This window comes from Pogona vitticeps, chromosome 2, assembly GCF_051106095.1.
Source record: "Pogona vitticeps strain Pit_001003342236 chromosome 2, PviZW2.1, whole genome shotgun sequence".
NCBI classification, from domain to species: Eukaryota; Metazoa; Chordata; class Lepidosauria; order Squamata; family Agamidae; genus Pogona; species Pogona vitticeps.
Genome location: NC_135784.1, coordinates 243,144,392 through 243,158,350, shown reverse-complemented (window position 1 = coordinate 243,158,350; position 13,959 = coordinate 243,144,392). Strand labels below are relative to the sequence as shown.

The window sequence follows — 13,959 nt, the reverse complement described above, 5'->3', positions numbered from 1 at the left end:
TTGTTCGTTCTCTCTCTCTCTCTCTCTCTCTCTCTCTCTCTCTCTCTCAAACTTTTTTTTGTCCGTCCCCTTTGATCACTTTCAAAAATAGACAAAAGGACAATTTTTGGACATAACTCCACTTTAATACATAGTATTTCGACAATTTCCTTAAACACCATCTTCCAGAATTTCAAAACAGAATCACATTTCCACCACATATTGAAATAAGTATCAGTATCTTGGCCATATTTCCAACATAAGTTAGAATATTTGGACACCCTACAGTTCTATTTTATTGGCATTAAATACCATACCCATATTATTTTATAACAATTTTCCTTCATCCTCACAGACATATTCTTTACAATTCTTTTATTCCATATATTCTTCCACGCCTCGGTATTTATTTCCTTACCTAAATCAGCTTCCTGTATTGTTTTAAGATTGTATTGTTAGTGTTCTGTCAATATGAATATATTATACATTTTGCCTATAATTCCTTTCATATATTTTTCGTTTCCTTCCACGTTCTCCCTCTGCTCTATTATTTCTTCCAATTTTGTCATTTTTCTGCATTCACCATTTGGTGGTTGTTTGTTTTTTGTTTTTTGTTTTTTGAGTCTTTTGTGCATTGATCCAATTGAATTGCATTAAGCCATGATATCTTCTCACCTCCTAACCCCAACCGTGTTTGCTCTGTATTTGACATCTTATCTATCCACTCTTTTATGCTACTAATATGTTTTTCCTTTAATAGTTTCACTCATTCCTCTTTCAGGTTTTATGGAAATTTCTCCTAAATCCACTACACATGTTAGCAGAAAGTTTATCAGGCTAAATATTTTCCTATATTTATTCCAAATGTATATCATATTCTTAAAAGGAAGTCTCCTTCACAGGCATCCTACAGTCTTGAGAGACTATGGTAACATGCTCTGTATGGAGGACTTTGACACTGTATGCGAAGCTGGAGTGTCCTCTCCCGAGCATGAAGCTTGGGTAAAATAATATGGAGGATAGGTTGTTACCCAAGCAGCAAATCTCCCCTCCCACATCATTGAAATAGTCCAATGGAAAGGCAAGAGCCAATACAACTGGTTCCAGCGATGTCGCAGGAGTTGACAGAACGACACGAATTGCCTCCCAGATTCTGGCTCCGAATTTTTCCTCGAGGTTAACTCCTGAAGTGGATATAGCCACAAGGCAGTGGAGGTTTGAAATTGGAGTTTTCCTTCTCCTAGATGGGCTGCCTTCCCAGAATAACAAGTCTCACCTACTCGGGCTGCTCCCTCACCACATTGCCGATGGCGCCGCAAGAATGTATGCATATGTTTTAAAAATTAAAAAGCTATTGTTTAAATGATTTTCTGCTTCTTGTAATTCTTAGCTACCCTATATTACATTGTTTACTTGAGATATAATGTCTGGGGATAAATCTCATTTGATTCACTGTATAATATGATTCTGTACTGGGAAGACCTAACCCTCCCATTTTTTGCAGCTTATACCATTATTTTTATTCTCCAAAGATGGAGAATCTCTATACAGTCAGCAAAAACAAGACCTGGAGCTGATTGTGGCTCTCATCATCAGCTTTTCATAGCAAAATTCAAGCTTAAACTGAAGAGAGTAGGAAAAACCACTGGGCTAGTCAGGTATAATCTAAACCAAATCCCTTATGAATACACAGTGGAAGTGAAGAACAGATTTAAGGAACTAGATTTGGTGGACAAAGTGCCTGAAGAACTTTGGATAGAGGCTCGTAACATTGTACAGGAAGCAGCAACAAAAAACATCCCAAAGAAAAGGAAATGCAAGAAAGCAAAGTGGCTGTCCAACGAGGCCTTAGAAATGGCAGAGAGGAGAAGGGAAACAAAATGCAAGGGAGATAGGGAAAGTTACAGAAAATGGAATGCAGACTTCCAAAGCAAGGAGAGACAAGAGGGCCTTCTTAAATGAACAATGCAAAGAAATAGAGGAAAATAACAGAAAAGGAAAAACCAGAGATCTGTTCAGGAAAATTTGAGATATTAGAGGAACATTTTGTGCAAAGATGGGCATGATAAAGGACAAAAATGGAAGGGACCTAACAGAAGAAGAAGACATCAAGAAGAGGTGGCAAGAATACACAGAGGAATTATATCAGAAAGATTTGGATATCCCGGACGACCCAGACAATGTAGTTGCTGACCTTGAGCCAGACATCCTGGAGAGTGAAGTCAAGTGGGCCTTAGAAAGCATGGCTAAAAACAAGGCCAGTGGAGGTGATGGCATTCCAGTGAAACTATTTAAAATCTTTAAAAATGATGCTGTTAAGGTGCTACATTCAATATGCCAGCAAGTTTGGAAAACTCAACAGTGGCCAGAGGACTGGAAAAGATCAGTCTACATCCTAATCATAAAGAAGGGCAGTGCCAAAGAATGCTCCAACTACCGTACAATTGCACTCATTTCACACGCTAGCAAGGTTATGCTCAAAATCCTCCAAGGTAGGCTTCAGCAGTATGTGGACCAAGAACTCCCAGAAGTACAAGCTGGATTCCGAAGGGGCAGAGGAACTAGAGACCAGATTGCTAACATGCACTGGATTATGGAGAAAGCCAGAGAGTTCCAGAAAAATATCTACTTCTGCTTCATTGACTGTGCAAAAGCCTTTGACTGTGTGGACCACAGCAAACTATGACAAGTCCTTAAAGAAATGGGAGTGCCTGACTACCTTATCTATCTCCTGAGAAACCTATATGTGGGACAGGAAGCAACAGTTAGAACTGGATATGGAACAACTGATTGGTTCAAAATTGGGAAAGGAGTATGACAAGGCTGAATATTGTCCCCTGCTTATTCAACTTATATGCAGAATACATCATGCGAAAGGCAGGACTGGAGGAATCCCAAACCGGAATTAAAATTGCCGGAAGAAATATCAACAACCTCCGATATGCAGATGATACCACTCTGATAGCAGAAAGTGAGGAGGAATTAAGGAACCTTGTAATGAGGGTGAAAGAGGAGAATGCAAAAAAACGGTCTGAAGCTCAACATCAAAAAAAGTAAGATCATGGCCACTGGTCCCATCACCTCCTGGGAAACAGAAGGGGAAGATATGAAGGCAGTGACAGATTTTACTTTCTTGGGCTCCATGATCACTGCAGATGGTGACAGTAGCCATGGACTGCAAGGAAAACAAACCTATCCATTCTAAAGGAAATCAACCCTGAGTGCTCCCTGGAAGGACAGATCCTGAAGCTGAGGCTCCAGTACTTTGACCATCTCATGAGAAGAGAAGACTCCTTGGAAAAGACCTTGATGTTGGGAAAGTCTGAAGGCAAGAGGAGAAGGGGACGACAGAGGATGAGATGGTTGGACAGTGTCATTTAAGCTACCAACATGAATCTGACAGAACTCCAGGAGGCAGTGGAAGATAGGAGGGCCTGGCGTGCTCTGGTCCATGGGGTCACGAAGAGTCAGACACGACTAAATGACTAAACAAAAATGACCATTATTTTTTATTTGTCCTCACTCTTTTATCACTTACAAAACTTATTCACTAATTTCTGCTCATCTTTCAACTCATCATTTAATAACTTTATTGGTAGCATCCAAAATAAAAATAATAATTTTAGGTATAATCTTCATTTGTACACAACATGATGCCACCAAACCATGATGTTGCAGCTTCTTATAACTATTTAATTTCTCTTTAATTTTTGTTTCAATTTAACCAAATTAACCTCTTTTTTAACTCTTGTAGATTTGTATTATATTTATGCACAAACATTTTATAACTTTACTTATTCTGAGATTAAATTTAGTCTTAATTGTCCCTTTTTTGACTTTGCTATAATTACACAGCATCATTTCAGATTTATTCTAATTTATATGTAAACCAGTTCTCTCTCCAAATCCTCCAGATTTCATCAGAGCAGGATGCTTGTTTGGGTCTTTTCCTGGAGCTATCTGGTGGGTCTCCCACTAATACCTTGAACACATCAAAGACTCCTTTTGTTTCCAGGTCCCCATGCAAGCGTGCGTGCATGCACACACACACAAACACAAACACAAACACACACAAACACACACAAACACACAAACACACACACACACACACACACACACACACACACACAAGGAAGACTCCAATGCAAGTCTAAGACCTGATGTCATCAAGTGACACCAAATTGCCATCTATGTTATTTCTAGGCCTTCCAGGGTTACCATCTCTAGTAATGATACGAAATGTGGGTTGGAGCCCTGAACTTGATTTTCCTGGGGTGGTTCCAAGCAGTTGGTTTGTTATATATAATAGCCACATGGTTTTCAATCACTTTGTACCAGGCCTTCATAATGTTATAAGCAAACCATCTGCTTCCCATTTTCTTCCCTCCAGCTCCCTCTGGCTTTTTTTTATGGAGAGAAAATAAGAATCTGAATTGTTCCACCCACAATTTTTGAAGGGGTAGACTACCTTTCATAAAGGAGTTCACTGACCTTTTGGATGTCTATGGCTCATACAGAATACTTTGGCCACTGACTTAGCTATAGTCTTTTTCTCCACTTTAAACCTTCACTTGCTAGATAGTGTGCCCTTTTTCTTTACATTTGTTTTGCTACATTTATTTATAGTTGTGTGTGCAAACCCAATCAGAGAGTGCAGCAAGTAGGAAGGGACTGTTAATCCTTTCATCATGGACAACAGCAAAGTCACATTCCCAAGTTCCCCAACTGTTTCATCACAGTGACCCAAGGTTTCAGCTAATGCTACTACAACCTCTACGCTGCAGTTATTGGTCTCACATGCACTATAATGCTGCCATTAGGAATACCATGTGAAATATTTCTCAGGCGATTTCTAACAAGAAGAGAATTTTGAAAAAGGCCAGGTGTGCTTGGAGTTCTTCTGCACTTGTGGCTTTCAAAAGAACACAACACAATTACCTCTGAAAAATAAACTAAGTTGGAATTAAGCAGTTCACCCTTGTCTGCTAGACAAGTAGTGTAAGCACCTTTTTTCAACAGGTTTTTCTTGAAGAGAATGAAAAACATAAGTGGGAATTACTTTTATACCGCTAACATTTTTCTTAATTTTTCATAGCAGGTCATACCTGAACAAGTCATATTGTTCAAGTAATCATGATTTGGGTATGTGTTTGTTCTTTGTTTTTGTTTTGTTTTGTTTTTTCACCTCAGAAAACAATACTACTTGAGCAAGTAGAAAAAAACTTGAGATAGAATCTAATTTGGGACAGGATTCAATTTTTATTCAGTTCTCCACTGCCACCTTGTGGAACACTTAAACCAATTAAGCCTGCTCTGTTTCATTATAGACCGCAAAACAAAACAGCCAGAATTTTAGTCTTTATTTTATATCCATAAATTCTACCTTGTGCCTTGTTTATAGTTTTCAAATGCATTTGCCTGTCAGACTGCCCATAAAATATCTATTGATGTCAGCTGACAATTATTTTACAAAATATATAATATACATAAATAAACCAATCATATTCATTATTGTTGTATAAAATTAATCTCTCAGTGGGTTCCAGAAAGCAGTTAGTGAAGAAAATGAGGGGAAAATATCTTCAATAATCTGGGCCATTAAAAAGAAACACAGAGCTGTAATTTTATTTCAGATCATTTATGTCTTAAGTGAATGTAGTTTTCTAATTTCTTAAAGAAGCTAATGATATAATAAACTAGTCTTCTTGGGTTTCAAAAAGAATCCACAACAGAAAAACATAGCTAGGTTGGTGCAAACTCAAAAAGGTGAACAAAACAGTTATACCAAAATCTTTTGTATTACTAACCCATTTACTAACTATCTGAAAACCCAATGTGAATGCCACATAATCTCTCATGCCTGTTGATTATTAAACTAATCAACTTGGATATCTATTTAGATGTTCCTTCAGATGTGAAACCATTTGTGACATGTTCCCTGGGCCAAAACAGTTTAAAAGAATGCACATCTACTACAATTAGACCATTTTCCACATTGGGATTTCCTCAAAGGTACAGATTAGGGATGAGCACAAACTGCCAGTTTGGCAGTTCATGCTGGTTTATCCATCAGTCCAACAGGTGTTTCACATTTCAGAGCCCCACTTCCTCCAGCAGACACCCACTTAGAGGCAGCACCCCTGCTTTCCTGATCCACTTTCTCTGACCGCTGCCTCTGAGCGGGCCCCTGCCAGAGATGAGGCTAGGAACTGAGGTACTTCTGTTGGACCAATGGATAAACTGTTACAAACCGCCAAACCAGCAGTTTGTGTTCATCTCTAATACAAGCCACAACAATCAGATCTGCAAATGAAGCCCATGTTTACCTTCCAATGACCAACCACAAAACACAGTATGCTTAATGCAAGATATATAGGTGAGAACAATCGTGTGTTATGACAGACACCTTTCACCAGAGGACACTCCTGGAAAATAATGTAATCATCAGTGTATCTAGTATGACCCACAGTTAGTCAGCTATAAAAGCTGAATTGTGGCGAAAGGTGATCAACCAGGCTCCCTCAGCAGAAAGGACAATCTTTCTTTGCCGTCTTGTACAAACACTATAACCCTTGTGAACAATTTTGACCCCTCTAACAAATAGGTGCAAAAAAAAAACCCTAAGAGGGCATTTTAAAGGGGAGAGATTTTAAAAAGGTGCTGAAATGCACCCTTCTTCTCTGCTGAGCAGTAGAAGAGATACAAATCAACAGGAGCTACGTATCTGAGGGAAACTTACCAATTTCAGCTGGGAGTTCTGTGATCTGATTACTGGATAATTCTAGCACTCTCAGCTCCTGAAATAAGGCAATGTAGGTTGGAATGGTTGAGATCTTAGTATTGTTTATATGCCATTCTTCTAGATGTGTCTGTTCTTTCAGGGAATCGGGGAATTCCTAAGAAGAGAACCAGAGAAGAAGTGAGGTCTCTTTTTTTTAATTCAGAAATTTTTGAAAATAATTGAATGGAAACTAATGCTACTCAATGAGTAATCAAAATGCCACTATATTTCATTATCCCATGGATGTCTGCTTACAGTATAAGTAGATATTTCAATTTTTTTTCTTATCCTCTGTTGTAGTTTCCTACACCTCTTTCACATTAGCTTGGCAAATAACCACATCACTTACAAATGGTACCCAACACTTCACCTCTTTAAAATCTCTGCAAATCAGTAAGTCTCTTTTTTTTAACTATGGCTCCCACAATCCTATAGCATAAAACTTTTCCAGGTTAATATATGGCAGGGGAAGGTGTAGAGGGGGGGGGATCAGCAGGCACATGAGCTGTTCCCAGAAGTAACGTCACAGCTTGTCTTGGCATTGGAAGGGTTATATTCTTTCCCTCAACATAGATTACAAATACTCAGCCACTGCTATAAAAAGACAGTGAAACTGTCACCCTTGCATGCCAGCAGCAGCCCAGTGATTAGAGCCTAAATCATATTGCTAATCTAGAGTAGATTCAGTGAATCAGTTGTGGAATGGCAAGTCAACAGTTATTAAACCCCACTGATTCCATGGAATTGCTCTGGATGGGACTACCATCCCAGTAGGATTTCAGTCAAGACCCATTCCAGGCTCTGAACTGAATTGTTAATTGGGCTGTTTCCCAATTGTTTTGTTTTGGTTGGTTGGTTGGTTTTTGTTTTACCTGCAGCTGAAAAGTCCTCTGCTTGGTTTGTTTACCTGTTCTAACAGCTTCCAAGAGTAAAGCCTATAGAAGTCACAACACTGCAGTTTCACCCTGGCTTTCACTTCAGAATCTAGTGTGCTCGGGTGTGCAAAGAGCTTTGCCCACAGTACTTTTGCCATCGCAAGGGAGCCCGTATAGATATGTTGTGAGTTTATCTTTCTTTGGTTTATCTCCTACATGCCCAAAACATTACTATAATTAATAAAAGTGATTATTTCACAAAAGTAGCCTGATCTCTTCCTGATCACTTCTGAATCTAGTTTGGTGGAGCTCAAGTGGATTAAGTTTTTGGTTAAGAGTGGGAGCTCCAGTTCTTTCCTGGCGTCTGCCTGCTTATGTGCATCGTAAAAGTGTAGGACAAAAGTTGAAACTTCTTTTCCAAATAGTATAAACCCAATGTGTCCCTATTCAATTGGGGGCAGGGACTTAAGCATTTTGTCTCATGTCATCTTCCAAGTGTGTGTCCCCTCCCAAATACTAGTCCCACTGCTGGCTTATATGGCTGTAAATGCAATGACAATTTTTTCACTAGACATTGGCTTTTTCCGAACGCTATAGCGATTCGCAAAACAGTAACTCCAATGGGGGAATTTCACTGGACAGTGTTTGGTCCCTTCTTCGCAAACCGATTTTTGCTAGATATGACAATTTTGACAGCTCCCTCCGTGCTTGCAAACAGGTGTTTTCGGGACCAAAGCTTCGCAAGACAGCGATTTAAACAGCTGATCAGTGGTTCACAAATCATCTTTCCTATGGCCAATCTTTGCTAGACAACGACAATTCTTCCCCATTGGAACGTATTGAACAGGTTTCAATGCATTCCAATGGGGAAATGCTTTTCGCTAGACAATGATTTCACTAAACAGCTATTTCAGTGGAACGGATTATCATCGTCTAGCGAGGCACCACTGTACTATGTTTTTCTGAATGAGGCAAACAGCAGCTTGGGTAAGGGATTTCCATAGTTCAAGCCACAAAGTTTCTGCCTACTCTCAGCACCGTATTCCCAGTCCAGCTGGCACTGTTTTTGAAATAAATATAGAAAAACAAGTGATCCAGTCACAAGTATCCAATATCATGTCAAATCTGGCCCTTAAGGCCCAAGAATTTTGAACAGAAAAAACTCCCTTCATGGCAAGTAATCACAGCAACTATTCCATGGTTACATTCTTTTCTGGAGCATAACCAGAATGATTAATAGAAATGACATGACAGGAGAGCTTTCACTGAACAGGAACAGTGGCAGTACTATATGATTTAGTTGGTTCATTATTCAAAATGTTTAGACACTCTCCTACTGGCAAGGCCCCAGGGCAGGTTAGAAACATAAAAGGGAGAATAAATTCAATAAAACCCAATAAAATAAATTAAATTAAAACTAAAATTCAATAAAACTCTTGCAATCACAGTAAGAAATTATGCCATACTGTGAAATTATAATTAGATGTGGGCACCAGTGGTTCATGCCAGTTTGTTCTTTATCCAAACCAGTGTTCAGTCTCCCCCCCCCCAACAGCCTGCTTCCTCTGGCAGGCACCCACTCAGAGGCAGCCCTCTGAGGATTCAGGGCAGGGAAGCTGGGACACTGACTCAGAATCCATACCCATCAGAGGAGGTGGGGCTGGGAAGCACCAAACACCTGTTTGGATGAAGTATGAACCAGCATAAACTGATGGTTTAGTTGTTCATCACCATCTCTATTTACCATTAAAAGTCTTTGTGAAATGAATTCTTGTCTCATATTGCCAGAAAATATCGATAGAAATTACTATACAGTGGTGCCTCGCATAACGAGCACACCGTTTAACGACGAATCTGCATAGCGATCTATTTTTTGGGATCGCTAATACAATCGCATTGCGATGTTTTAATAGCTTAAACATCGCATTGCGATAATCAGTAAGCGTTTTGCTTACTGATCTTCGCATTGCGATGTTTGCAGAACAGCTGATCGGCACTTCCAAAATGGCCGCCAGGTGCCCAAAATGGCCACCACAACCATTTTTGCGTGATTTCCTCGCTTACCGAGGTGGCAAAAATGGCGGCGCTATGGAGGATCTTCACATAACGGTGAGTTTTTGCCCCACAGGAATGCATTAAACAAAGTTTAATGCGTGTCTATGGGGTTCCCCCCCCCTGCATTGCGATGTTTCCGGATAGCGACAGTTAATCCGGAACGGATTAACGTCGCTATGTGGGGCACCACTGTATTTGTTTCTGTCCCATTATTAATTTTAGATTAACTTTGTAAGAGTATTAAAGGCAACAACATACTTTTAAAAACAATCAAGAAAAAAAGTGAAGCAAAGAGGCACACAATTATCATTAAAACCTGTGTTTGGTGTACTCCAGAACCACTGGTGCCACCTTCTTGTTGGGCTTTAAAAAGTGAATTAAATTGACTATGTATGAAGCAAAGGTGAATGTAGTATTCCTAGATGGTGTTAAAACAAAAGTACAAAAATAAACATAAAAAGAAAAGCAGAAACATTAATTGCAAATTTTGTCTAAAGGTCACCAGGAAACATGTTATAAATGGCTTCTCGTAACTGTGATTACTACGTGCCATATCTATGGCTATGCTTTGCCTGAACACCAGCCTATATGGCATTTCAGTGCTCAGTTTACAAGCTAGCTTATGGTAGGGATAGAAATTGACACAAGACTTCCTTTTAGTTCTGCTCTCCAATCCCCTCATGTTGTTCAGTAAGCTTTGATCACTACACAGAAGCTAGCAGGAAGCTGATAATTTGTTCCACAAAGACAGCTACTAGAAAAGCCTAGTCTTCATCCTTCGAATAGCAATAAAGAAACCCACTAGATGTATGGTGTACTGAAAAGATGTTTGGGCTATGAATCCATCATGGTTTGACTCTGGTATCTGAGGGGCAACAATTCTCTAAGATGAGCATTCTTCAAAGAAGAACATTTCCCAGGTCTTTATTGGGACTCATTCCAGGGTGCAAATCTGGGTTTCATCATTTAATTTGTTGGCCTAATTAGGAGCCAAAAGAGTTTAGACATGTTTTATCCTACTGAACTCAACATAAACTCAGCTCACATTGATGAACTATGGCCAACATTCATAGAAAAGTGTCGTATTGCCCAAATGTTCTATCCATTCAAATACTACACTTACTGTCCACTGCTCCCCTGACAGTTGAAAAACAAACTTGTTTCTTTCTTTCTTCGTTTCATCCAACAAGACAATCTTCTTAATCAATGATGAGTTCTTTTCTAGCTTATCCAAAATTTTGTTGGTATCTATAAAGCCGTTATTCAGATACACAGCTTGTGGAATGCCTTTTTTCCTGCACTCTAGTATAATGTCCCATTCTTGCCTTATCCTGAAAGAGGAGAAATGAAGACAAACAAAACACAACACCTCACAATCATATTTTAGCATCCCAATGAGTTTGTGTTGTAAGCACTCAGCTCTCCTAAGAGAATGCTGGGGCTCGGAACAGAGAGGTTCTAGAGTCCAGTGTACCCCTATTTAAGTTGAGATTAGTCCTTTTCTCAACTTGGCTGTCACATCTGGCACTCTTTTCCCAAGTCTATTCCCATTTAATAATTAACTTAGAAAACTAAAGATAAAACCATGAGTCTCAGAGTCTGCCAAGACCAGCAAAACTCAGGTAATTAATTGGACTCAGTAGCATACTTGTGGCCTAAATAGAATTAAGTAATTAAGCAGATTGTCTGCTCAAAAGACCAAACATAAGTTTTTAAGTATTATTGTTTTATTAGAAAAATAAGGAATTTGAGATATTCAGTTTGTTGCAAAGCATAGCATTCCATATACATTTCCATTAACTAAAGTAGTTAGAAATCTAGCAAATCCCAGCTATAAAAATAAAATAATAAACTCTACTAGCTAGAAAGGTGGGTAAGGATGAGCCCCCCTTTTTCTATTCTCTGATATGAAGTACATCCTAGCAATAGCAATGGGAACTCCAAAGTCCATTCAAAAATCCATAATCCAAGGTAAAATCCAAAAATCAAAAAAGGCTCAAAAAGGTTCTCTCTGTGTCAGCATCTCTCCATTTTCTTCTCATGCTGGAACACCCTCCTTCTTCACTCTCCACTGATGTCAACCAATCAGGATGAAGGACCGCTTATCTCTCTCCACCTCCTTTTCTCATGGGATTGCAGGTGTTGTTGACATTCTTCCTCAATGTTATGTGTTTGGTCCTTATCGTCTCTGGCCAAGGCTTCTACATGGAAAATTCCAAATAGCTCTCAGCAAAAACAGCTTCTCAAAGCATCTAGTTACATGACACACAGACTAGGATGGATTCCTTCTACACCATTCCATGACTACAAATCCCATTTAGAAATTACATTCTAGCTTCAATAACCTAAACCATGACGTGTTAATTCTGCATCTATAGTGGTCATGATACAATGGCACAGGAAGATGTATGGTTGTACATATGACAGTCAGAAACATGAACAACATAATTATATATAGAACATACATAATTTGGTAACTTTGAAAGCACACTATCCATGAGTCCTCTTAACAAGCACTGTGAGGAAGCAGTTTGTGGCTAAAATATATACATATGTTTCAGAGACATGTATCAGGCTACAATCCTATGCATACTTACCTAGCTGTCCTGCTTCTTTGTTCCAGTGATGTCAGTGGTTGGGATTTGCTTCTCTGGAATCCACAGTTGCCCATTGCCAGTGAAATGTTCTCAGTTAGCTCTCTCTCCTCACTACTACCAGACTAGCAAGTTACACACTCCCCGGGCTTTTGCACATACAGCTCTAGTGCCTTCTTAAGCCCAGCAACCTCTTTCTTATGCTGCCAGATTAGGTGTTAGCTCAAGGACAATCACCCCTAAACCCTTTCAAAGTATTTGGGGTTGCCCTTTTAATTGTACCACCCAGCCCTGGTTGACATTTATATTTCGTGTCTGGATGTTGTGTGAAAAGCTTTCCTTTAGTGAAACTTCTGGCTGCTTCTTCTTCTTCTGGTTTGATGCAGCCTGTGTAGCTGTGAGTGTTCTCTGTTTCTTGACTGCCAGCTATCATCTGATGATGATGATGATGATGATGATGATGATGATGATCATCATAATCATAATCATCATCATCATCAGCAGCAGCATAATCATAATCATAATCATAATCATAATCATAATCATAATCATAATCATAATCATAATCATAATACCATGCCATCAAGTCAGTTCTGACTTATGGCAGTCCTCTTCAGGGTTTCCTAGGCAGAGAGTACTCAGAAGTGGTTTACCCGTCCATTCCTCTAAGGGAATGTCTGGGGACACTTCTGGAACTGTGCAGCTTTCCCAAGGCCACACAGGCTGGCTCTTCTGGGCTGCACAGCGGGAAACTGAACTCCCAACTTCTGGCTTCACCACCAGATACCTAACTCACTGAGCTATCCAGCCCGCTGTCTTTCTTAAATATACATTTAAAAATAAATGAAGAGTAGAGATGGGCCTGAACCATGGTTTGGAGGTTTGGCACAGTTCCGCAGATCAGACCCACAGGATTCCCCACCCTGTCTCCTTTCTCAGGTGCTCACTCAGAGGAGGAGACGAGGCAAGGAAGTCCAGGGTGCTCACCTGTGAGCCTGATCTGCTGAACCATGCTGAACAACCAAAGCGTGGTTCGGACCCATCTCTAATAATGAGCATTATCATTCATTCTTATGAGAAACACATGTAGATTCCCATAAAACAAAGAGATTTTTCTAGTCAGATAAACCAATCAGACAGGAGTCATATTAAGAACAGAAAAGTTAGGGAGATGGCTCAGATTCAGCTCAGAGTGTTCTCCTTTATTAACCACTCAGGTGAATTTCCCCCGGTGTGGTTAGACAGTATCGTCTCCCCCATTCACAAAAAAGGATCCAAATTGGACCCAAAAACTACCATCCCATAAGCCTTCTTTGTGTGGTCTCCAAACTATACATGAAGTTCCTGCTCCTTAAGCTGGAGAAATGGGCATCAGAGAACTCTATTATCGCTAAAGAACAGGCTGGCTTTCAAAAAGGGAAATCAACGCTGGATCATTCCTTTGTTATCCACCATTTGGTCCGTAAATACACCCAGGTGGGGAGGAAAAAATTGTATGCTGCCTTTGTCGACCTATCCTCGGCCTTTGATACAATAAATAGATCCCGTTTATGGCGGAAACTTGCAGAAACCAACATTGACAAAAGACTCCTCCTTCTTCTTATAAAGCTCCACACAAACACCAATCTTAGAGTCAGACTCGGCCCACATGGTATGCTTTCAGAGGAAATTACTA

The 13,959-nt window shown here is 39.7% G+C and overlaps 1 protein-coding gene across 3 annotated transcripts in view; it reads right to left on the bottom strand.

Annotated features, from left to right (window-relative positions):
* The window catches only part of LRRC2 (leucine rich repeat containing 2), a 117,662-nt gene that overhangs the window by 48,222 nt on the left and 55,481 nt on the right, over positions 1-13,959 (bottom strand). For all 3 annotated transcript variants that reach the window (XM_072992352.2, XM_020803305.3, XM_078386186.1), the window contains exons 3-4: positions 10,814-11,021; positions 6,719-6,875 (exon numbers count right to left, since the gene is read on the bottom strand). In XM_072992352.2, coding sequence (XP_072848453.2) covers positions 6,719-6,875; positions 10,814-11,021 — 365 coding nt within the window. The remainder of the gene's footprint in view (positions 1-6,718; positions 6,876-10,813; positions 11,022-13,959) is intronic.